The sequence below is a fragment of the Pteropus medius genome, unplaced genomic scaffold (assembly GCF_902729225.1).
Source record: "Pteropus medius unplaced genomic scaffold, Ma_sr-lr_union100, whole genome shotgun sequence".
Taxonomy (NCBI): domain Eukaryota; kingdom Metazoa; phylum Chordata; class Mammalia; order Chiroptera; family Pteropodidae; genus Pteropus; species Pteropus medius.
Genome location: NW_024347791.1, coordinates 10570429 through 10597422, shown reverse-complemented (window position 1 = coordinate 10597422; position 26994 = coordinate 10570429). Strand labels below are relative to the sequence as shown.

Here is a 26994-nt window from a genome sequence, read left to right as displayed (position 1 = left end):
AGCAAATTTAAAACAACTTATAGAGCGTCTATTAACCATGGGCATATTTATGGATCTAACTACCAAGCTAACACAACCCAGAATGAGCAGAAGGGACTTACACTTTTTCCTGAAGGCAAGCAGGCTTGGAATCCAGGGGGAATGAATGTAAACACGGAGGCCCATCTGCCAGGGATGTTATGCCCCAGTCTTCTGAATTAAGACCTAGGGACTTCTTTTGGATGATAACGACATTCAAGTCCTGAGCCACATACAGCTTCAGTGAGCCGTAGCTAAGATGTTTGCTTGCAGCCTTTGCTTACAACCAGCCCCTGAGAATCCATTTTAGCTGCACAGCACAGGTGTTAAGTATCCTGTCCTTCTAACACCTTTAACCAACAGAGCAGCTGTGCTCAACATTTGCAGCGTCTTTCAAGGTTAGCCACGAGAGGAGACTGCTCCAGTCACCTGATCTGGATGTGTTTCACTAAGTGACTATACATTCTAGATTTCCCAGGATGGCCCTCTTTAAAGAGTCAGACCATGAGATCTGATTTTGGTTCAGAAAAATATGGTTTACAGCATATCAGACACTCATACTTGGAGACCTCCAGGAGGTAGTATAATGTATAGAAAAAGGCTGTGGGCTCAGACCCGGATGCAGGTGTGACTCTCATTTACTAGTCGTAGCCCTTGAGCAAGTTGTTTATCCTTGCTGCACCTCAGCTTCTGCATCTGTAAAATAGGGATAATAGTTCTTTAAGGATTGAATGGGTGCACCCACATAAAAATATAGCACAAAGCCAGGAGCACAATAGTTATTCAAGCAAACAATTAAGTGAACCAGAGTATTCATTCATAAACTTTAGCATTAATAAGCCACTCCATCTTATCAACTGAACTAAATAACAGAGCTCCTTCCCAGAGCCCCTTCTCGTGTGCTTATCAGCTGTGTAAGTCAGGAAGAGCTCATGCACCTGGAAGTGAACAGTAACTTTTTGTTTTGAAGACTCATAAAAAAGGTTTGTTTTTTTCTGCAGGATTGGAGGACAGGATAGCCCATCATTTGAGGGTGATTATACATATCATTATGCAAATTCTCCAGCAATACGCATCAAGAGTGTTGAAATATACTAGAGGAACAAAAGAAGAAAGAATTTCATAATCAATATTAAAAAACAAATTTGGATTGAATAATTGAATTTTAGAATAGGAATGTGTGGTTGATGTCCACTGTATTTTATTTTTTTCCTGGTCGACACCTAGTCCCTTTATGTTTGTTTCCAATAATCTGATGTTTCATTAGGGACCTATCTCCCCAGCCCTCTGCCATGAAATCTTAGAACATCCTAGAATATCTGACCATGGCATAGACACATGATCCACTGGCCAGTGAGAGGGTTCTATTGCTCAGTTACAGTGGTTTGTTCAGAGAGGGTCAGGGTCAGGACTCTGTTGGAAATATTGGGAAAGTGACGCTTTCTTTTCACTGATGTTTCTGAGTTGGTGACACTAGCACCGCCAGGGTTCTGAGCTCAGTGCCTGGCACTGCCTAGGGCCAGCCTGTGGAGAGGGTCTGCTCAAGGGGGAAGCCAGTGCAGAAGAAGCAGAGAGCAGGTACAGAGTGAGAGGTTGAGAGATTCCAGTGATAGCTTTTGAGGATCTGGATCCAGTCATGCCTGAAATTATTAGATAGTTCCTAATTGACAAAATATACTCACAAGTATCACAATGAATCCTCAAAACAATGATGCAGGGGTTGGGATTGCTAATATTGTTCCTATTTTATAGATGAGGAAATTGAGTCCCTGAGAGGTTCACTGACTTGCTCAAAGTCATATAGCTAGTGAGTAGCAGACCATGGCTGGAATTCAAAATTTCTAACTCCAAGTCTCATGCATTTTTCTTATGACTCTGACTACTACATTGGGCAAGCTGCTATAAAGTGGCCCTTTGCAGACGGAAAAAGTTGAAAATCACATGATATCACTTATACGTGGGATATAAACCTAAAAAGCAACAAATGAACAGGACAAACAAACAGAGACTCATGGACATGGACTATAGATTAGTGGTTACCAGAGGGGAGCAGGTGGGGATGCAGGGGGGGAGGTAGACGGGGTAAGGTCAAATATGTGGTGACAGAAAGAAAATCTTAACTATGGGAGGCAAACACACTGTGTAAATATATATATGCCTTACTATTAAAATGTACAGTTGAAAGTTATTGGATGTAGATAACAATGTCACCATAAAAAAAAAAAAAAACAACAACTGGGGGCGGGGAGTAGAAGGGGAAAAAAATTAAAGTCATTTCTTTAATTAAAAAAACAAAAAATAAATAAATTTTAAAAATAAAAAAATAAAATAGATAAAAAAATAGAATAAAATAAAATAAAGTGGGCCTTCGTCAGAACCGTGACTGACAACAGCTTTGCGCTAAAACATTTCTCGTGCAGAGCAGTGCCCAGCCTGACATTTGGTGGGAGTGCCCACTGTCATCCTCATTGGCTCACAAGAGAAAGACCCCAGGAAAAAAGGAGCATAGGTGCTCTGGCGTTTCTGGTGGATGGGGATGGGAGAGGAGGCAGGACACCCCTCAAGCACCTTTGGCCCACTCTTTTTCTGTAGGACCCTAAAGCGGGGTCTATGCTGAAAAAATCCACTCAACACCCTGTCAGGACCGAGGATAGGATGAACCAGTGCATCCCCAGGGCAGAAATGACTCTTGGGGAAGAAATAAAGTGGGAAGCCACATTAACTCTTGCAAGTCATTAGGCTATCATTTAGTAAATCACAGTTTTGCTTTAAACAGATCCCTCGTGGGTATAGAGGGTGAGAATATTCTAATTTGCATTTTCTCCCCTTTCTCTCAGATGCTTTTTCTAATTATGATGTAGACCAAGAGCTTTATTCTGAACCACTAGATGCTCCTATAGATTTGAAAAATGCCTGTGCAGATCTGTGGAATCAAATTTATGCATAAGGTGTGAGGAGCTGGGGGCTGCAGCCCAGTGCCCGTAGGACAGAGGAGTGATCCAAGGCACTGAAATGTCCCTGATTTTCAAATTCTGAGTTAATCAAAGGTGTGTGACAGAGAACCTCAGGCTCCTGGAGGCCTGAAGTGGTGGGTGGGGGGAGCAGAGGCTGTGGGGAGTTCCAGGGTGGGGGTTCCTTTTCCTGCTTAGAAGGGAGGGGCCACAGTTTTGATTTGAGGAGGACTTGAGGTCTTGGCCTTGGCATATCTGTTACAAGGGAGATTTCTGGGAAGGGGAAAGATGTTTCCTGAAAATGCTGATTTCGCCCTATCTCTCGGAATGCGTGACCACTGTCTGCTGAAGGAGTTGGGAACATTTTTCCTTCCTGGGAAGAAAACAAATGTATTCTCCTTGCTACAAATCTAGGGTTACTAAGTAAATGCCCAAAAGAGTTGCCAGGGCACGTGATTACCATGATTATAGCAAAAATGCTTCACATTTACATAGCGTTAAAAGTTTTTGAAGAATTTGCAAATTCATTGTTGATCAAGGCTGGCTTCATGGACAAGTGACTAGTGCTGTCTCCACAGGGGCTGGCTCTCAGAAGGGCCCCAAATTTGGTTTAATGTTCTGCAGTTACAATGTTGCAATTCTAAATAATTTCAATTTTGAATTTATATTTTGTAAGTGAAGTCCAATGGGACTATGGTGAGTGTGCTGGAGCTTCAAACCTCAGCTCATGTGTGGTCCTGCCTTCCTGGGATGAGTGTTTGGCTATCTGCTTCCTACCTCCAGGGCCTTGCTTGCACCCTCTCCCTCTGGCTCATCCTACAGCAACTGCTTCCCTTTGCCTAGGGTAGCTATTGAGTGGCATTGACAGGGGTAGATAAGGGGCTGGCCTTATTAAGCCCTTACCTGGAGGTAGCACTCTTGGCATGGAGGGTCAACCACCTTGTGGCTTTTGGGCATAGACGAGGCAACAGCCATCCCTGCCTTGAGCTGCAATTCATGTTGCATTTGGTGGGCAACATGGTGAGTGACGGGGTAAAAGCCTCTCACTCAAAGCACATTCTGGTGTAGAGACTGTTATTGCTTTGTGGCGTGGGAGGAGTCACTCCTCTGGTGGGGTGGTGGGGCTTTGGGAAGGAGAGATTGACTTCTCTGCCCCTGGCCAGGCCCCACATTTTCATGATGTAGCTAGCCCTGTTGTTGACATTCATTGTGATAGCCATGCAAGCCAGATAAGACAAAGATGTCACAACTATTACATCTGCTATTACTGCTCCTGCTGGTGGAGGCCACCATTATCTTCTCTCTGACTTTTACTAGGTCAAACACTTACAACACATCATCCTCTTTAGACCTCAAAACAAATATACAAGATAGGGCTTATACATTGAGGTGGTTCCCTAACTTCTCTGAGTTTTAGTTTCTTCATGTGTAAAACTGGTACGATATACCTACTTCACAAAGATATTGTGAGAATTAAATAAGATGCTATGTGTACAGAGGGATGGAGAACATTTTATTCACCTGCATGACTTTAGCACGATATTTATTCAGAAGAAATATTTTGATAAGCTGCATGAAGAGAAAAGTGACCCACCTCCAATGGACATATTCAAGAAGGTTGCTTAACTTTTGCATTTATGACAAGGAGTAGAGCTTACTTGATTCCCAGAAAGAAGGTGGTAAGGAAAGAGGAGTCACTGAGGGAAAGGCTTTGTTGGGGAAAGAGAATACTAGTGACCATATGCCCTTTAAAGAATGAAAATACTGAATGGAGCTTTAAACAAATTGTTTGTGTTGGGTATGCTGCAACCACCCCCCTCTTCGCCTCCCCATCTTCATGAAATCTTCAATAAAGACAAAGTACCTGCCTAATGCTATTGTGTGTGATTAGATTAATGGGGGGAGGGGAGTCTCAAAGAGGTACTGAGGTTTGTATCATGTTGGCACAAATGAAAAGAGACAGCATGCATTGATATATATGCCAGAAGATGAGTGTAGAGCTGACACTGGGTTATAACATCATTCTTTGATTGTTTTCTCTGAGTGATCTCACTTTTTGTTCAGGCCAGCCATTTTGGGGGGGGGGTATGACAGCAGCTCTGTATATTCTGTTTAGTTAATATTTTTCTACAAGCTCCACTACCAGGCTCTGCACACTTGAATGTTGAGGGCTAATCAATGTGAGTAGTAACTACTTAGGGAAGGAAACTGATATGGTTTTGTATAATCATTTCAATGTAGGAACTTACAGTAGGTTTACAGATGAGGTAACTGAGGCTCAGAGAGGCTAGGATACTTGCCTGAGGTCACACAGCTACTAAGTGTCAAAGCAAAGATACAAATCCGTGCCTAACACTTGATACCTCCCTGGTCAGTGAACTGTATTTAGCAGACTATCTAGAGTTTCAGTGTCATATAAACCAAACATTACATATATTCTATGTATATATTCTAAAACTCCACTGAAATAGGAAGCATGAGGCAAACTGACTTTAAAAACATTCCTATAAAATAAAAAGTTTTCTTGGTAAACGAGTAGAGGAAGAACAGGAGCATCGGGAAAAAAAAATAACATAACTCAGTTATCTCTTAGATAACAGTAGGATTGTACCAATATTAGTCATTGTATTGTAATGACAAACAAAGGAAAAATGTTCCAGATAGATGCAACCTATTGTGCAAGAAAAGGCTGACTCAAATGTGTCTAAAAGCATGGTTCTTCCTTCAGCCAAGTCAAACCCAAAGGAGCTCATGAATAATTGGCTACAGCTACCCTTTAAACAAGTGCCAGCTCTCTCTTCTCAAGTTGATACATCTCCAAACCTCAGGGAGTCTGGAATCAGCTGCCAGCAGCCAATGGGCTTCTGAGCATTCATAACCAGACCAGGTGCTGATCCATCAAGCTAATTAGCAGCCTGTGGGCCACAGTTAGCTAAGAAGGTAGAGGTTTTTAACTCTTTTCCTGATAGATTCTGTGCCTATCTGTGCTTTTTGGACTAGGTTCTATCGGCAAAACCAAACACACACACACACACACACACAACACACACACACACACAATACACACACATGCACGCACACACACACACAGCGTTTAGAATTCAAAAGGAATGAAGCTAAAAAGGAAATGTAGGTTTACTTTAAATAAGACAAGAGAGACTAAGAAAACAAAGGAAGTGAACGTTGATGTACACATATAGTGTAAATACGTATATATATATATTTGTATACACACATATATACACGCACACACTGATTTTTCCCATTCTATATATCTTCATTTTAGTGAGCATAATATCATCAGTGCAGAATGAACATTCAGAAATGTTTGTTCTTGTCAATAATGATACTTAAGACATAAATAACAAATAAAAGGAGGAAATGGAACCAAATTACAAAGGATTAAGAGATGTAGCTTGCTGGTGTTTCCAATTCATTCAACTATCAGGACCTCAGAACAGCAGAGGAAACAGAATTAGCTTCAGTGGGAAATGAGAGAACGTGCTGAAAGTTAAGAAAAATGGAAAACGTACTTTAATTAAGAGGCAAAGAAGATGTAATACATCAGAATAGTGTCACTGCAAATTACCAGACTTATGAACCAATGTGTAAATCAGCAGAGGAAAGAATCCAGTGGATTTCAATAAATTGGTAGAAGCTCGTTGTAAATAGTGCATTTAAAATTAGTTTTAATGTTATGATCAAACAGTAAAATAGAATCAACAATCAAGGAAGCCAACACCATTCCAAATGTCTTCGTTGACACAAGAGAAGCATTCTACAGCCAATTTGTTCAATATTTCTGACTTTAGTGTGGTTTCGTTTATCATGGATCCAATAAGCTCCAGTGGAGCAATGCCAATATATAATCTGGAGACGTGAAATAACAAAGAAGCATTCTAGTCCTCGAAATAGCCAAATCCGAAAATCATGAGAATGGTAAGGCAGAATGCTGGCAGAAGTCTTAAAAAACAGAGGTAACATTTATGGAGATGTCTGCATGAGTTCTCTCAACATATGGAGAATTGAGGAAGGGCTACGGGATTTCAATGACACCCCCATCACCACCATCTGGAGATGAAAACTCTGCAGTAGATTTTCTTTTAACTGTGATAGCTTACTGACGAACTTTATATTAATGACAAGATCCTAGTCAAAGTTCCCTTGGGCTACTTACTATAAAACTGTTTACTGCTTGATTCTGAGGTTAAAAAACAGATTTATGCCTTTGCAAGGAACAGCTGTCATTGCATTTTAGAACCAAAGCGTCAAGATAATGAAACAGATGAATTCGAGGTTTTCAGGGACCTGAAGAAAGGATTACATGGCCTGAGAAGGTTTGGATGCACTGGCTATAATGTAAGCTGCATTGCCCCAAGAAACAAATCTTTGTGTTGAGATTATGAGCACAACAAATATTTCCCCAAATATTTACTGAGTGAAAACATAACGAGTGTTCCTTAGGAGGAGCAGGGGCATGGGCTGGATTACTTTTGCCGTAAGAAATTAATGCACTACCCCTGACTGCAATTAATTTCAGGATTGTAGTCTTTTAAACAGAAGACCGCACTTCATCCACAGTCAATGAGCCATTGGATTTATGCCAAGTGATAATTCTCCATTATCCTTCCTTTAGTCTTGTGTGTATGAAGCAGATGAGGTCACGAGTCTATTCTATGGCCCTCAGGTAGGTTGGTTCTGATTATAGCCCCCAAAAAGCAACTCCCCTATTTCCCACCCACCCTCTATCCCAAACTGTCTATGATTTGCTCAGAGCTAGCTCTCAAGTTCTTCCTGTCTCAGTCATTTGTCACTGGCCGAGGAAGAAAAAAAAAGCACACAATCCTGAACACCTCTGGCATAAATTCTGATCTCTCCTCACTCGAACCCTTTGACGCACCTCCAAGAATGCCTTGACTTGGCGCCTTCACCCATGAGACTCTCTAGGCTTTTAACATCCCTCCGCCTGTTCTCTGCCAGGAAATCTGCTCTTCCTTCATGTGTTAGCTCCACCTGAAAGCTTTCCCTGATGATACCAGCAAAACATAGCATTTATTGGTACTAGGTCCACTTCAAAATGCTCGATTAACCTATTTAATTCTCACCAGAGCCTTACTAAGTAGGCGCTATTATAATCACTATTATCCATTTTAGAGAGAAAGAACCTTAAAGGTAGAAAGGTTAAGAAATTTATCCAAGGTCACTGGTAAGTGGCAGAGCTGAAATTATGAACTAAGGCAATCAGGCTCCAGAGTGTCTGCTCTTCACCACTACTCTGAGTATAGAGATTCCTAGAGCTTGCCATAGCAGCCTGAGCACAGACGAACTGCCTGTAGTCATGTTTACGACCCTCCCCTCTTTCTGTGCTAACTCCAATTAATTCTCCAACATTCTGGCCAAGCATTATTTTCCTTTTTCTTTAAGCCTCTTGATCCTGCTCCCCCAGCCTGGGTGTGATGCATTCTCCGTCACCCGCACCATATCTCTCTGTACTAGAGCGCAGTGCCACGTGTCTGTTTACCTCTCTGTCCCCTATTAACCCATCCAGGGACAGTCTCAAATAACACGGTGCCCAGCATAGAGTGCTGTTGCTAATAAATACATATCTGTTCTATGGATGAGCATCTCCATTTTGCAACTCTGTTTTCCAGTTTTTATGAGCAGATTAAGAACAAAAGGGATTCTATCACAAATCCCAGGAGAATCACGACAAATGCTTAGCTCCTGTTCCGAAAGAAGCAGGACTATTTATAGCTCGGGGGCTCAATATTACATGACTTGGACTTAATTTTTCCCCACAGCTTAGATGTGTGGAACTTAAGACTGGAAGGGCCTTTGGAGATCATTTAGTCCAGGCATTATAAACTGGTGGCCTTGAGATACGTTTTGACACATTATTATTCGTTTATATTTTGATCACAACAGCGATAGGCAGGACGTTTACTCTTTATTTCTCCACATTCTGCGCCATATCCTATCATGAAATACAACTTCACTCATTTATATCATCTGCCTGACCCTTTAAGGCATTTGAGTATGAAGTATCTGATTTCGGTCCAACCATTTGTATCCCCTTCGACAACCAAACTCTTCAAGTCTGTTCTTGCGGTACCCAATTCTCTTATTAACCTATTCCGATCAGGTGTTCATTCCACCCTCTACTGATGTGTCAAAGTGACCAGTGACCTCCACCTTGGTACATCCAGTTCACAACTCTAAGCTGAAACCCTCCACCCTGATTTTTAGAACCATCATCTGCTGGTTTTCCTCTTACTTCTTTGGCCTCTTCTTCTCTATCTCCTTGGCAGATTCTTCCTCATACCCTCGACCTCTAAATATATTGGATGCCCCAAAGTGCAGCTCTTTGCCTGCTTCTTTTTCCAATCAGCTCTCATCCCCTTGGTGATCTTGTACAGGCTCATGACCTTATAGACTGTCAACATGCCAGCACTTCTCAGTGTGTATCACCAGCCCACTTGGTTGTCTAGTTGGTCTACGCAACTTAAATTAAAAACAAACTCCTGATTTCTGTCCCAGCTTTCCTGATAGTCTTCCCCATGTCAGTTAAGGGCATAGCCATGTTACTAGTTGCTGAGGCCAAAATCCATGGGGTCATCTCTCACTGCTCCCTTTTTGTTATATGCCATATCTAAATCCTCAGCACTGACTCCTCTACTCAAATCCTCCAGCGTCTCCCCAGTTGCTTCAGAGTAAAAGCCAAAGAAAGTCCTTGATTTGGTCTACAAGGTCCTTGATAGTCCACTTCCATCCTTATTCCCACCACTACTTTTATTTCTCTGACCCCTTTTCCTACCATTATCCCCCTTATTGACCTGCTTCAGCCATACTGGCCTCCCTGTTATTCACTGAACACTCTGGGCATGCCTCTACTTCTAAGTCTTTGCATTTTCTATTTCCTCTGCCTAGAACAGAAAACTTCCTCCACCCCCAAGCTGTCTCCATGGGTTAGTTCCTCATCCCTTCATGACAACACCGACAAGCATTCTCACTGAGGCTTTCTTAGACCTACCTTATTTAAAATCGACTCCCCTACACGAGGAACTTTTGACACTCTCCCAACTCCTTTCTGCTTTACTTTTATCTAAAGCATTTTATCACCCTTTAACGTGCCATACTGAACATTTTATTTACTTATTTTGTTTATCTGCCTTTTTCTATAGAATATAAGTTCAATGAGAGCAGGCACTTTTGTCTACCTTGGCCTCTGCTAAATTTTCAGCAATAGAATGGTGCTCAGAACATAGTAGGGAATTGTTATGGGTTGAACTGCATGTCCCCTCACCCTCAGATTCATATTTTGAAGTCCTAACCCTCAGTACCTCAGAATGTGACCTTATTTGAAAAGAGGGTCATTTGAGATGTAATTAGTTAAGATGAGCTGAAGAAAGGCAAGATGCTAATGCAATATGACCAATGTCCTTATAAAAAGAGAGATGAGCGTAGAGGGAAGGCAGTGTGAAGATACACAGAGAGAAGATGGCCATCTACAAACCAGATCTTTCCCTCACAACCCTCAGAAGGAACCTATCTTGCTGACACCTTGATTTTGGACTTCTAGCCTCCAGATCAACGAGACAATAGATTTCTAATTTTTAAGCTCCCTAGTTTGTGGTACTTGGTTATGGCAGCCCAAGCAAACTCATATAGTACTAAAAATAGACTCAAGAAAATGTATGGATGAATAAATGAGTGAATCATTTTTTCCAGTAACTTGCCAGGAAGACACAGGGGTGAACTGGCAAAACCAAAATTAAGCTTTCCTACTTCCCAGTCTAGCTCTCAGTCACCACATCTTGATGTAACTTCAGTCTGTCTGGCACACACCAAGCAATACTGGGCTGAGGGTTAAGAGGGTCTCTGGAGCTCTCTCATCATGTCTCAGGGCTCATCTTTTCTCCTTTCCTACTTAACAACCCCTCCTCTACTTTCTATGTCCTGGTTATGTCATGGCTGGGCAATTATTGATGTGTGTTTGCGAAGTGTTCTGCCCTCCTCTCAGAGGAAAGCCCTGTACATGACTCTTCCATTATTCAGGAAGTAAAAAAGTTATAGTCATAATATATAGGAAAAAAGAATGATTCACTGCTGAGCCACTGAGCCACAGGGAGCACTCGAAGGTTTAGAGTAGACTATTAGCTAAAATAAGTCATGATGATGTCACAGCGGAATATACAGATACCTCAGTGGGCTGATCCAAAAGAACATCACAATTAAATCAGCTGACTCCTGAGCACTCTTCTACATCTGTGGAGAGCTGCTCTCCATTCTGAGAGCCACGTTTAAGGAGAGGCAATAAAAGGAGGTGCCGGGAGGCAGCAATCTATCCGACATACTCCATGGATGAAGACATAATTTCGAATTGCTACAAAGTAAATGAACATCAGTCTCATAGAAACATTCTGAAAGGCATCAAACACGTTTGGACACTTACCAAACAGGCCAAACAGTGTTTTCTTTTCAGAATAGAATTACAGCGTGATATTGGGCATGAAAAATTGATGAGGGCCATTGGGAATGATATTCAAAATATTTAACAAAATGTCGATAGCATAGGCCATCAACTGCTAGCAAAGCTTTATCAGTATATGGTAGTTGAACACGGTTCTTGGTCAAACCCACTGAGCTAGAATAGCAGAGATGCTCTTAACTTCTGACTCTTGATTTAGTTTATCACAAAGTGAGACACCAGCTTCTATCTCTCAGTATTGTTACGAAGATTAAGCGAGCATGTTTGTTGGACTGCTTTGTACATATCAGGACCTCAATAATCACTGCCAACATTTATAAGTTCTTACTAGATACCAGGCATTGGCAAATGCTAATTTACTTAATATTTACAACGACCCTAAGAGTCAACTATTATTGTTACCATTTTACAGATAGGGAAACTGATGTATAGAGAGGTTAAGCAACCTTCTCAATGTCACACAGCTAACAGGTGGCAAGACTGGGTCTTTGGAGCTGGGAAGTCTAGATCTCAAGGGCTCAATCTCTACCCTACACCACCCTCATAAATGCCAGGGCCCTCCAATCCCACTCTATGCTCCAGAGAGCCAGTGTTCCTGCAAATCCAAAGCCTCAATGACTCTAAGTTTCAGTTAAAGGAAAGCGGACAGTACATCATTGTCTGCTGCTCAATGATTTAGCCTTTCTATGTCTGCTCAGCCACAATATGCAAGAAGAGAGTAAAAAAAAAACCCAACAGTCAAATTAATACAATGGTAAGATTACAAGTTTGGGAGGCTTTTTTTTTTTTTTATCAGCTGAACTACTCTAAGCATTCAGGGTGAAGAGTTATTTACCCCAGTTAATGAATCTCATGATAACATAAATGTCTTACAGCTCTGAGCTTGGTGAGTAGCTCTTGTCTGGGGACCACTTAGTGGAGCAAATCCTGCATGAACAAAGGAGGAATGGGATTTGGAAGAATGAGGAGGGGAGGAGGGAGAGAATGAGCAGCAACTTCATGCCATGCATCACGGTAGGTGCTTGACTCTCATTATTTCCATTTATTCTTATAATAATTCAATCATTCAAGAAACACTCATTGAGTGCCAGGCATCATAATAGGTGCTGGGGTTACCAAATTAAACAAATCACGGGCCCTGCCCTTCTAAGTAAAATGAAGAAAGGAAAGAAACAGAGCAGCTCTCGGAGTTCGCTGTGATATTATTTTGATGTGAGTATATACAGGCAGTGGGTCTATGGTATACAGGCTGAGATGGTACGAACCGTGTTTCAAATCTCCCTATAAAGGACTCTTTCCTGACAGGGCAGCTGCGTTCTGGGCTTGGTGACACCCCCCACTGCTCCTCCCTGCTGCCCTCCTGATCTCTTCACAGAGAAAGTGGTAAATTGGCTTGATGAGTGAGACTCTGCCTTCATCTTCACCTGATAGTCTCCCTCTGTGTATGTCTGTTTCTAAACGTCCCCTTTTTATGAGGACACCAGTCATACTGGAGTAAGGCCCAGCTCAATCACCATGTTTTAACTTGATTACACCTGTTAAGACGCTGTCACCAAATAAGGTCCCATTCCGAGGTACTGGGGGTTAGGATTACAGCGCAGGAACTTTTGGGGATGCAACTCAGCCACAACAGATTGGCAATACAATAATTATTATAACAATGACTCTGCTGTATTGGATAGGCATCTGAGCGGACAGTTTCAGTCCTGGCTCTTATGGGACTGGAACTTTAGGCAATCTCCCCAAAACTTTTTCTTCAACTACAAGAAAGAGCTGAGTTAGAGTAAGGATTTATTCATCAATTCAGCAAACGACTGCACACTAAAGGGTCAGCTATATGTAAAATGTCAAATAAGTATATGTTACACATTCAACGTGTAACTTTTCTTTGCTTGTACATGCTTATATTATCAGACTAATCTGAGGGATAGTAATGTTAACCTAAGTATTAGTAAATCAAATAAAATGTAATGGAAGTATTTTTGTTAAATAGTTTTTATTAATACAATGTATTTCTATGTTTCTAACTATTTAAATTTGATAGGCTTTTGGAGTATTCCAGATTTGGTACCGCATTTTGCTTGTTGTTGAGAGACGAGGGTAAATTCCCGGTGTCCTTCATTACTTAACGACTTTCCAAACATTCAAAGATATATAAAAAAAATAGCCTGGACATGCAAAACGATACAAATGGAGTAGACTCTCTGGATTGATCGTGTTTTTTTCCTTAATATAGATGAAATTATAACTACAACTTGTGTGTGTGAACTTATGTTGACTCTTTGGAATATGCAATCCGCTTTGAAATCAAGTAAAAAAATTATGAATCTATACTTCAAGAGGACTTGTAATAGTTCACCATTCACTAAATTTGATTATTTTATTCACTGGACCATGTTTCCTCCAATATTGCATTAACGAGAAATATCTTGCTCAATTCTCCACGGTAAGCTGGGCAATATGCCGGGGAGAAAATGCCTTGTTTAGAAGCCTGTTGAAATCTCCTTTTGTCAGGCATTTGCCTTTCCTGGGAGCAGGGAATCTTGTTCTCTCTAATAAGATTCTTTCAGAAAAATCTCTAAGGCAGTGGATATAAACTTTTAAAAATTATTATTAACTTACACTGTGGAAAGCTCTTTTTTCCCCAAAGAAATCATACGCATATTTTTACATTTATGGCTAGTGCAGAGAATAGGTTCTGGAGATCATTCTAAGTCTGGTTTTCCTGTGACTTAGAGCGTGTCATGCCCAAGGGATGTCTGTAGAACACCGGGCTCATTAGAACAGTTTGAAAGCCCCTGTTTTAGAACTTGGTCTACAGAAGAAAGAAGGCATCCTGCCAAGCAGGTCTTCTACACTTTACCTGATATCATAAAGTAAGAATCGCAGGAGGTGGAATCAAGGAAGAGAAAGGGAGCAGTGTTGGTACACATCTCCTGTGACTCACCTGGAAATTCTAGCAGACAATGATTTCTGATGACCACAAACAGGCTCCTTTTCCAGTAGGTGGGGAGGATTTAGTTTTAGAAACTGACTCTAGGACACATCACCAGTTTCTCAAGGGGTAGTCAGTGATTCCACAAATTGTGTTGTGAAGCACCTCGTTTACTTCCATCACCCGCTGTTGCACTGATATTGTATCTGTATTATCATTGACAGTTTTGCTCACTAGCTGGATCCCCCAGTAAGCAAATTCATTGAGGACAGTGGAGATGTCTTTTTTATCTTTATGTCCTCCGTACCTAGTCCAGTAGCTGGATAACAACAACAACACTGTTATTAATGAATAATAACTAATAATTTATATATAATCTTTCATTAATAATAGTTATTATTTTAAAACAACTGGCATTTTTGAGCATAGTGTCAGATACTCTTTTAAATAGTTTATATGTGGTATCTTATTTAATTCTCACGCAACCCAATGAAGTAGATTCTATTACCAGCATCCCATTTCATGGATGAGAAAACTGTGGTATAGAGAGGTAGAATAACTTGCCCTGAGGTCACACAGCTGGTAGAGGAGCTGGATTTTAAACCCAGGAAGGCTGTTTTTCCTAATATCATTCAACAATATTTTTTGAGGCCTCTCCGTGTACCAGACACTGTTCTAGGCACTGAAGATATACAGAGACCAAAACCAAGTTCTTATTTTTGTAAAGTTGACATAGTAAGATGCTTTTTAAATATGTGCACAGTTAATACTTATTAAATGAGTATTTCTATTATTACTACTATTTCACGGATGAGGTGACTAAATCTCGGGGAGCCAAGGAACTCTTTCAAGATAACACAGCTAATCCATAGTGGAGCCTGATTGAAACTCACTTCTGTAATCTTCAATCTCTTGCCTTCAAGTCAATCTATCTAAACTATCCAAAGCAATCCACATTTCCTGGATGGGTGCTATTCTCAGGGATAGGGCTAGAGATTTAATAGCATCCTCTTTGCCTCTAAGTTTTGCTTATACTAAGTCTGTTTCTTCCTATTTGGTGCTCTGTGGTCCGTGATCTCCTTACAATAACTTTTAACATATGTGCTAATTTGGCCCAAGTGCTAGGTAGATGAATGAAAGCTGTAGTGATGCAAACTGAAAAACGTAGTGAGATACATCATGTCTATATCTACTGATTCTAGTTTAGCTTCCTTACAAGTTTCACATCCTGAAGAACAGAGGAATAAAACCACACTGATTGGATTATTTGACGAAAGCATTTTCAGATGTGTGTCAAAGGCTGGGCTTCTAGCTCTGGAGAAAACTCTGCCAGCTGTAGGGGCTGTTGTTTGATGATGAGCGTGGAGTGTATCTACTCCAAAAAGCCACAAGAACTACTAAGCACACAGAACACGTAATGAACCCTGGTCCACTTACCTCATCAACTGCTTGCAGCCAGAAACAGTTGGATGACCTGCAATGAACTCTTTTTAGAGGCGTATCTTCAAGCCGTCAATCTCAGTGCCTACCTCCTACCTGAAAATCTGCTGCTTTACTAAGTGCTAAGTAAATTAAATTCTACAAGAGTTATAGAACAATTTCATCTGCTGGGAGAAGCTTGGATGGCGGCAAGTTAATATAAACTTCAATTTTCAAACAAGATCCAGTATATATATAATATACTTGGCTATTCCAGAGAGACAAAAAATAATTACTGGGTCTTGTTAAAATGATTTCTTTCTTTTTTCCCCTCTCATTCAGTCTTCTCTTTCTTTCTTTTTAAAATTCCCTTCCTCTGTTCTTCCTTTCTTTCTTCTTTCCCACCATTCTTTCAATTTTAGGTAGTACTTACCAAATGTCAGAGCTTATACCACATGCCATTGTGTGGTATATCATGTGATATATCGCAAATCCTGAGATAATATAGTTCTTGCCCCCGACAAACTCGGAGTCTCATATAACTGTAGAGTTACCTAATGGAGGAGGCCTGCAGTGATTTTTCTATGGTATTGAGTCATCTCACATCTCTTGAAGGCATCCCGTGATCTTCCTCTTTGCTTTTGCCACTGTTTTTTCACTTTGGGAGTCCTCTTAATAGTCACAGTATAATGTTGTCCTATTCTATCAAGCAGCTCAGTCTGTTTTCTATAAACTCCATCAATTATTGCTGAGTTCTAATGAGGTTTTACAGCAAATATTTGATGTTTAGGGGCCTTTTCATTATAGAAGGAACATCACCTGACTCCCACTGTAGCTGCCTACATCTTCTACCCTCCGACACAAGAAGCAGGTGGGATGGGGCTTACTCAGAAGGGTTGGTTACTAGGTGGCCCCCTGCTGTGACCCATTTGTCTGCTTTGGTACGCTTTGGTTGAGTCTATTTAATGAACACGTTCACTGAAGAAATTAATTTGAAGAAAGTGATTGTAAATGAAGAATATTTTCATTTATACAGATAACTTTAAGGATTAACTTGAAGGATTTTTTTTTTGACATTTAGTATGAAAACCTTTCTTTCAGTGAGTTGAAAGCCGTAGATTTTAATAAATTCCATGATCTGAGCTAAATTTCTATACCTTTCATGATGAATTTAAAGAAAGAAATATCTGCAGAGCAAAAATATTTTCCTTCTATAACCTCAAGCAAATATGAGGGCTATCCGCTCTTGCAATTTTTATTACTCTATGTTATCAACAAAGAAACAGTGGCTCAATTAGTCCTTTTCTTTCACACACTCAGAATTACTCTGCAATTGCTTAGTGCTGCTGTATCTACCCTCCAGCGGCATCTCTGCTTGAGAACTGTATTTTTCATTATTTAGAGTTTTCTGTAACTTTATTTTGTGATGTTAATATTTAATAATTTCCTATCCCAAGAGATATCTTTGTGCAACTTTAAAAAATATATATCTTGCTCTTATTTTTTTTTATTATAACTTTAACCTTTTATTGCTGTAGCACTCTGAATATAATGGAATCTATACAGATTTTAGTGAGAATTTTTGGACCCCTGGTTCATAACTTGTGCTCATTGCAGGCTTTCCTTTGACAACATAAATTCCCACTCCTGTACATTGATTCTAATTACTTTGTTGGACAGGTAGGTGTAACTATGTCACTGCCTAAGAAAAGGAATTAAATTGATGTAACTCTTTTGAGATCTGAACATGCACGTTACATGCACATTTAAGTTCTGAGTTATTTGTGGACTTTGTGTAAAAATAAAATTTTCTTAGAAATTCCTGGAAAAACATGTCGATTCTTATTGTACATAAAAGTAGATTCCCTGAGAGTTTTGCTCCTCAGAGTCCAAGAAGAGCTTTGATACTACAATACGATCTACTGGTATGTGAAGGGAGGCTTTGGTTTACCTGTTGACTAAAGTAAAACAACTTTAATCAATAAATTCAACATTTTTTAAAGGCTTAGTTTCCCAGAACAAAATAGTTTTTGTTCTGTAACTCACAGACCAATGCCAAAAACATATTTTTTGCCTGAATAGAGTAGGCACACTATAAAAGCAGACAGAATGTGTAGAAACCACTCTTTGAGTAACTGACAAAGCAGTTGCTGATTGCTTCATCACAGCTCCGAACCACTGATCCATATATGATGGGGGAAATAAAACCCTCACACCTACCTTTGACAATAGGAGAAACACAGGACTTTCTATCAGCATCAAGAGGAAGTAGAGCCTGATAGGGTTATCATTCAGTCTCTAAGTAATAGCCTTTCCTCATTTTTCACATTCCCTACTTTTATCAAAGCCATTTATTTTCTTCTAATGCCTCCTTTCTCCTTTTTTTTTTCTCTGTCTCTGGGGGACACCAAAGAAGTCATGAACTTCTGCATTCATTAAAAATAGTTTTATGCTTTGCCTTCTTGTTCAATTCCCACCTGGGCTGCAAGAAACACACAAACATGAGAAAGCAAGTGGAAACTTGGACATGGTGGGCCCCAGACTTAGATGCTGGCACTTACGCCTAGACTCTACTTTTTTCCCCCATTTTTCCCCCACGACAGGAGAAAAGAAGGCAGCAGTGCTCTCATTAAAGCATGGAGCCACCACTGCTGTGTTGAGATTACCCGCAGCCCCTAACTTCACAGAAAGGTCTGCAACATAATTTCAAGACTAAAAGCACCAATGTTGCCTCCATGTTGCTATTTTCCACACATTACCAAAGAGTAACCTTCCAGTGTCTAAAAAGAGTGGAATTTTTTCATTGTCATTTATTTCTCTGCTCAATAAAGTAGATAACACAATTTTTTTTTTCCCTCATGGGGCACTATTTCTCTTTCTCGTTCTATTCCCTTCTATACAAAAAGGCTGTGTTTACTTTTGAACATACATACTAGCTCCAAAAATTTTTTTTTTTTTGGTGAATTTGACTTCAGGAAACCCAAATAGCTTCTCTCAAGCGACCCGGTCTCTCTCTTTTATATTTTGTTCCCCATAGGCCAATTTTACCTTGTTCTTTCTTATACACTACCAACCCAAAGGCATTGCCTTAGGGACACAAATGTGGAATTGGTATAGTTAGTTTTATTCTGAGGTCATGCAATCCCTCTGCTAAATCTTAGTATGTCTAGTGGTATTGGAAGAGAATTTCCTTCTGTAATGAGGTTTTCAGGACTTTTGGAAGGGAATTCATAATTGAAGCTGGTTCCTTTCATTTCTTAATCAATTCATTAAATAGCCTTCATCACATAGGGAAATTATCCCCCCTGACTGAGACAGTGTTTTGAAACAGATTATCAAATAATATTGCAGACTAATTTCCATAGTTCAACGAGTAGGAAGGCAGAGTACATTATTTGATAATGCAAATGCTGAGCCTATTCCAAAAAATTTAATATTCAAAGTCCAGATGGGACAAGAATTCAAAGAAGAGGTTACTTAACAATTTTCCAAACCAAAGTGACCTATAGCACACAAAATATGGTTCTATTAAATACAAGCGACACTTTCTTTGTTAAGAATAATGAACTATAGCAGAATGGCATAATGTACAACTTCACTGCTGATAAGCTTTCAGCATAAGAACAGAAAGAGAACATTTCTTAAACAGTTCTGTATCTACTGCTTGCCTTGAGGAGGAATTTAATGGCTATTACTGCTAACAGTAACAATATGAAGCTAACTGGTTTATAATGAAGCAGCAGAAAATACTGACAGTGAGATTTGGTATATAAAAGGAGAAATAAAAATCTATTTTCAGGCTACATAAAAATGATGTTTAAAATGTAATTTAATCTTGATATTTTATTTGTAAATGACAAACTTTTTTCACTATAGTGAACATTCTCAAGGTGGCTCATGAAATCCCTTCTCTAAGCTGGTGAATTTCAAATTTTTATACCCAGTTCTGAATTCTCTCCTAAGCACTAGACTCATATATCCAACTGCCCACTTGACATTTGTACTAACAGAGCTAACAGACATCTCAGATTTAATATGCCCCAGACCAAACCCCTGATTTTTCCTCTGCTTTTTCCCCCTTCTCCATTATTGGTGCCACCATTCACTTGGTTGATTAAGCTAACAACCCAGAAATCAGTCTTCACCTTTTTTCTTTCTCCTAATAATCCCTCAGCAAGTTCTGTTGCTTCGCTTTTAAAATATATCTTAAATACAAGCACATTTCACCAGCACCACTGAGATCACCTCATCTAGGCCACCGTAATATCACAAATAAATTAGTTCTCTTTCTTCTACTCTTGTATCTCTACTGTCCATTTTCACAGGGGCAATCAGTGATCTTTTAAAAACATAAGTCAGGTCATGTCACTTCCCTGCCTAAATCCCTGCTTACCCTTTCCTTACCCTAACTTACAATAAAAATAAAACTTTTTATCTTTGTCCTCAAGGCCAATACCTGACCCATGCTTCTTTGTTACATCTCATCTCTTATTCTCTCCCTTATTTTACTCCCAACCATTCTTGTGTTTCTTTGAAACACCCAATTCCATTCTTGCCTCAGAGTATTCAAACTTTACATTGCTCCTCCCTGGATTTGCTGCTCCTCAAATCTTTGGATGTCTTGCTTGTCTTTCCGGAATTAACTCTCCCCATCTCAGAAATGGCTTCCCTGGCTACCTCTACACAGCTGCTTCCTACTCCTGGCTCCAGAGCTCTCTCTAATCCTCCATTGCCTTTTTTTACTTTAATTCATAGTAGTTATCCCAACCTAAATCAATATAATATATTTAATATTTTTTTGCATTGTATTGCTTCCCCTAAGAATATAAGTTCTATGAGGTCAGGACTATTGTCTTGTTTATTGCTACATCCCCAATGCCTAGAATAGTGCCTAACACAAATATGTTGAATAAATTATTGAATGATTTCTCTACTTAAGAACTTTCTATGATTTTTATTACTTAAAGAATTAAAGTTTAAACTTTTTGGTATTCCTTATCCAAGGCCTCCTTTAGCCAAAGTCCCTCATTGTCTTACTTCATGCTCTTTTTCTAGCCATGACTTCTTCCTGGGCATTAGTCACCCTGTACTACCAGGTCTCAACATTTTATGAGCTCTAGAGATGCCTTCTTTGCTTGGATGCCTGCTTTCCTTCTCTCTGTGGCAAATTAGAGCTCAGTAGTCATGCTCAGCTCTTATATTATCTCTTTCTCAGACTTCTTGCACTGAATTGATTCCTCCCATCAATCTGTTATTATACTTAGTATAATAAATACCACACACACAGGGAATTTCTTGAAACAATCAGCAGCAACTGTTTAATAGAGCAGCTGTCAGAAGCAGTGATACTAGTTAAGGCTAAATAGAAAATGACCAAAAATGTATAGAAAAATACCCTGGAGAATGATATATCCATAGGGGACTCTGAAGAGCTCCAATATGTCCTGGTAATCTAGAAGGAAATGCATACGTGCAGGGCTGTGTACATGCCCAGGGAAGACCTGAGAAGGCCCTAATCCTCACCTTTGTGTAAGCAGAGATAATGAAAATGAAGATACATCATACGAAAGCTTATAGGATATAGCTAAAACAGTTATTAGAGGGAAATTCATAGCTATAAATGACTATATCAAAAAAGAAGAAAAATGTAAAATCAATATCCTAATCTTCTACCTTAATACACTGGAAAAAGAAGAGCAAACTGAACCCAAAGCAAGAAGAAGAAGAAAGGAAATAATAGATAATAAAGTAGAAATAAATAACATGGAGAATAGTAAAGCAATAGAGAAAAATCAACAAAATTAAAAGTACATTCTTTGAAAATATCAGGAAAATTGACATATTTATCTAGACTGACCTAGAAAAAGAGAAGACCGAAATTATCAAATTACGAATGAAAGACCCTACAGAAAGACCCTACAGAAATAAGAACCATTATAATAAAATTCTATGAACATTGTATACCAACAAGGTTGACAATCTAGACGAAGTGAACAAATTCTTAGAAAGGCACAAACTATTGAAATGGACTCAAGAAAAATGGAAAATATGAACATAAGAGGTATAGAAATTAGATTAGTAATAATAATAATAATAATAATAATAATAATAATAATAAACTACCCACAAAGAAAAGCCCTGGTCAAAATGGCTTCACTGATGAATTCTACCAATTCTTCCAAGAGAATTAACATTAGTCCTCATAAGCTCTTCCAATAAAAGAAGTGGAGGAAATACTTCTAGACTGTTTCTATGAGGCCATTATTACTCCAATACCAAAATGTGACAAAGATATTGCAAGAAAATTATAGACCAGTATCTCTTACATAGATGCAAAAATTCTCAAGAAAACACTAGCAAACAATCCAGCAACATATTAAGAGAATTCTACACTATGAACAAGTAGAATGTGTCCTAGGAATGCAACACTGTTTAACATACAAACATCAGTCAATGTAATGTAATGTATTACATTACAGTAATAGACTAAAGAACAAAAACACATTATTATTTCAATAGATGCAGAAAAAACATTTGGCACAGCCCAATACTCTTTCATGATAAAATTATTCAATAAACTAGGAAAAAAGGACACTTCCTCAACTAGATAAAGGCCAGCAATATACAAAAACTACACAGCTAAAATTATACTTGGTGGTAAAAGACTGCATGCTTTATCTCTAAGATCAAAAACAAGACAAGGATGTCTGCTCTTGTCACTTCTATTTAGCATTGTACTGGAGGTTCTACACAGGGCAATTAGGCAAGAAAAAGAAATAAAATGCACCCACATTAAAAAAGAAAAAGTAAAACAATCTCTGCAAATTATGTTATACTGTAGATAGAAAATCCTAAGTAATACACATACATACAAGTTATTAGAACTAATCAACAAGTTCAGCAAGATTGCTTGACATAAGATAAATATACAAAGGTTAGTGTATTTCTATATATTTACAATGACCAATTCAGAAATGAAGTTAAGGAAAAATTTTTTATATAACAGCATCATGAAGAACAAAATAATTAGGCAAGAAATTTTTGAAATTTCTTGAAATTTTATAGAAATGAAATACTTGTACATTGAAAACTACAAAACATTATTGAAAGAAATTAAAGAAGACCTAAATAAATGGAAAGACCACTCATGTTCGTGTATCAGAAGACTTAATATTGTTAAGATGACAATACTTCCCAAACTGATCAACAGATTCAGTTTAATCTCTACCAAAATCTCAGCTGCTTTTATTTGTAGAAATTCACTAGCTGATTCTAAAATTCACATGGAAATTCTAAGGACCAAGAAAAGTAAAAAAAAAAAAACTTGAATAAGAAGAACAAAGTTGGAAGAATTCACACTTTCTAGTTTCAAAACTTACTACAAAGCTATAGTGTTGTATTGACATAAAGATAGAAATATAGATTGATAAAATAAAATGGAGAGCCAGAAATAAACTCTTGTCTATTGATTTTTGATAAGGGTTCCAAGACAATTAATTGAGAGAAAAAGAGATTCTTCAACAAATGGTTCTGAGACAACTGAATATCCATATTCAAAAGAATAAAATTGGACTTCATAAAATATACAAAAATTAATTCAAAATTAATCATAGGCCTAAATGAAAGAGCTAACACTATAAAACTCTTAAAAAAACAACAACAAAGGAATAAATCTTTGTGACCTTGAATTAGGCTGCGACTTCTTAGATATGACATCAAAAGCATGAGTGACAAAAGAAAAACATAATTGGACTTCATTGAAATTTCATCAAACCATTAGCTTCAAAGGACATCATCGAAAAAGTGAAAAATTTGCATAAATGGAGAGAATATTTTCAAATCATATATCTGGTAAGAGACTCTATTCAAAAATGTATAAGTAAAATATATTTGTATATCTACAAAGAAGATATACAAATGACTAATAAACACAAGATGAAAGATGCTCAATTCACTAGTGATTAGGGAAATAAAAATCAAAACCACAATGAACTACTACTTTGCACCTATTAAGATGACTAAAATAAAAAAGACAGACAATCACAACTGTTGACAAAGTTGTAGAGAAATTCTAACCCTTGTACATTTATAGTGGGATTGTAAAATGGTGCAGTCTCTTTGGAAAATAGTTTGGCAGTTCTTCAAAAAATTAAACTTAGATTTACCATGTAATCCAGCAATTGTACTCCTTAGCATATACCCAAGAGAACTGAAGACATATGTCTTTACAAAAATTTGTACATTAAAATTTCTAGCAGCATTATTCATAATAGCCAAAAAGTAATAATAACTAAATGTCCATCAACTGATGAATGAATAAATAAAATGTGGTATATCTATACAAGTGGAATAAAAATTTGTCAATAAAAAAGAATGAAACACTTATACATGATAAACTTGGATGAACCTTGAAAACATTATGCTAAAGAAAAAAAACAATAAAAAAGACTACATATTCTATTATTCTATTTATAAGAAATGTCTAGTATGGGGGATGGGGAGAAAGAGGAATCAAGAGCGACTGCTAATGGGTTTGGGGTTTCTTTTTGGGACAGTATAATGTTCTAAAATTAATAATGGTGATGGTTGCACAGTTCTGTGAATACACTAAAAACTAGTGAACTGTACCTCTTACAAATGAATTTGATGGTATGTGAATTATATGTCAATAAAGCTATAATAAAAATTGGGCGCTTGTGGTTTTTGCCTTTTCCTCTTCCTCTTCCACTTCTGCTTCCTCCTCCTCCTCCTCTTCCTCCTCCTCCTCCTCCTCCTCCTCCCTCTTCCTCCTCCTCCTCCTCCTCCTTCTCCTCCTGTTCCTTCTTCTTCTTCTTCTTTTTTACTAGTGAAACAATTCAGAGATTACCATGCTGGTACCTCTGGCAGAAAATGACAGTAACAGAAAAGGACATTTCAGATGTGGCTTTTAAGGTACTGGGAGCAATAGCCTGAGGATAATCGAGTTGTTAGGCTACTCTCCTACCCTGGGAAGTGAAATCAACCTGATTCTGTCCATCATGGACACTGTGACTTGAATTGTTGATAAATGCTCTGTAAAGTTTAACATCCCCTGTTATACTTTAGAGTCCAATCAACAATATTATTCAAACTTAGGCTATTTTGAACATAACTAAAGTAGAACTTTAAAATTAGAGGAACTTCAGCCCCTCTGGTCATTGGCCAAAGGGAGAAAATCATATTTTTATGATCTGGAAATTTATTTAGTATTAAAAGAAAATGAATTCTTTAGATGAGAATAGGGGAGAGGCAAAAATAACTAAATCTGAGGTTCTGGGTAAATACAAAGTGACGATTTCTACTGCTCGCTCCTTTTTCTATTAGGATTATATTTGGGGTTACTATATTGTCATCAGATAGTGGCTCTGTGTACTTCAAAGATAGGTTAACCCTTAAAAATCTGAGCTAGAACACCCAGTATTGCTGTTTTTAACTTTACGTTTATATCCTGTTACGACCATGTTTTTTGCCTCTGGGGGAAAAATAAAGGACTAAGCTCAGGTCATTGTGTCGTCAAATATTTCCTAGACACTTTTGTATGTGATAGGAAGGAAAAGTCATTCACAACTTCTTTCTCAATTAATACTGCCCTTCAACACTGCATTTGCCCCCTCAAGCTTAACCTCTCTATTTCCTGATTGACTTCTCACAGTATTCCAAACGAAAGTTCCATTTCCTTAAGAAAAACCTAAGGAAGCACTTTCCTCGTCCCCCACATCCCAACCCCTGAAAGAAACTGATGCCCTTGACCATACATTCTCAAAGCCGTCTGTGGATTACTAAGATGGGACACACCCATGCATCTGATTTTAACAAGCTCTATATGTTGTGGTGTTTAGCGGCTGCCTGACAGAGCTCTGTCCAATAGTGGGGAAAATGCACCAACCTCAATGGCTATAATCCCCTTCCAGCTCTCTCTGCATTCTCTCAGTTGTCATGTTCCTCTCCTACAGCCTCCGGACCCAGGCAGGGGGTCTTGGGGGAATTGCAGGTGAGCACAGTGCACTCCTCCTGGTCTTGTGTGCAGCATCTCTTTGCAATTTCTCTACTCTGGTAGGCAGCACTCATCAATCAGCCCGGCAGCTCCACCACTGAGAATCTTTTATAAGGAGCAAGATTTCCTTAGTCATAGCCACTTGTGTAAGAAATGTTTTCTCTCGTGAGTTGTTTGCTATGCAGTACAGTCATTCCTTCTGTTCTAAAAAGCTCACCCTGAATAGGATGGCATAATTCCAGGATGCTCAGAACCATAATACCTTAAGTTTTGTGTTTCCAAAACAAATTTTATGTTTGTTAAAGGGACCATGTTTGATGAATGGCAAGCTCTGAAGACTAAGGGATTATTTGTGTGACATTGTTGCTATAGAAAAGAGCCATATAATCTTCCCTGTTCTACAGCTATTAAATCTTCCAAATGATTAGACAAACAATATTGCATCTGTCTTTGGCTTTCTGATAATACCGAGTAACACATCAAATGGAAGTAGTTGTATAGTTTCTTTAGATAAACATTTCCCAAACTAGTGATTCGTGAATGTTTGTTCCTGGGTGATGTTAATAATTCTTTCTGGAAACCAAAAAGGTTTCTATGGTCAAATACATTTGAAAAATTTGGGTTAAAGAAAAATAAATTGATTTCCTTTTTGAAGGGCTTCACAGAATCTTTAATAATACTAAGGTGTTTTTTCAAACTTCTCAGTTGCAGCTATGGCAAACAGTTTTGTCTCTGAATGAATACTTATACCTCAAGAAGCTAGTGTTCTGTGAAAGAGTTTATAAAATGAGATTCATAACCCTTTAACCTAATATAATAAATAGGACTGGATTCTAGTTATGGGCCCTCTGCCAATTAACTTCATTTATAAAATAAAGAAAATGATATTTGCTGCAAATGATGTGAAAATTAAATGAAATATTGTATATATACTAGCTAATAAAATCCTAGGCACCAAGTAAGCCTTCAACAAATGAGAGTTATTAATATGTGTAGAAAAAACGAGTTGTTAACACTTTTCCAACAAGAAGCAAGCATATAATTTACAATGAAAATTTAATAGAAGTTCCTGAAATACCTTCTGTATGATACAGAAAGGATGAAATTAAATTTAATCTTCAGTCCAATTTTAGTGATGATTAGCATAATTTGTGATATTCTATTTATTGAG

At 38.4% G+C, this 26994-nt stretch overlaps 1 protein-coding gene across 1 annotated transcript in view; it reads right to left on the bottom strand.

The window, feature by feature from the left end:
- Positions 1-599: 599 nt before the first annotated feature.
- The window catches only part of ANKS1B (ankyrin repeat and sterile alpha motif domain containing 1B), a 678567-nt gene continuing 652172 nt past the window's right edge, over positions 600-26994 (bottom strand). Inside the window, exon 18 of the mRNA XM_039878010.1 lies at positions 600-714. Coding sequence (XP_039733944.1) covers positions 628-714 — 87 coding nt within the window. The 3' untranslated portion in view covers positions 600-627. The remainder of the gene's footprint in view (positions 715-26994) is intronic.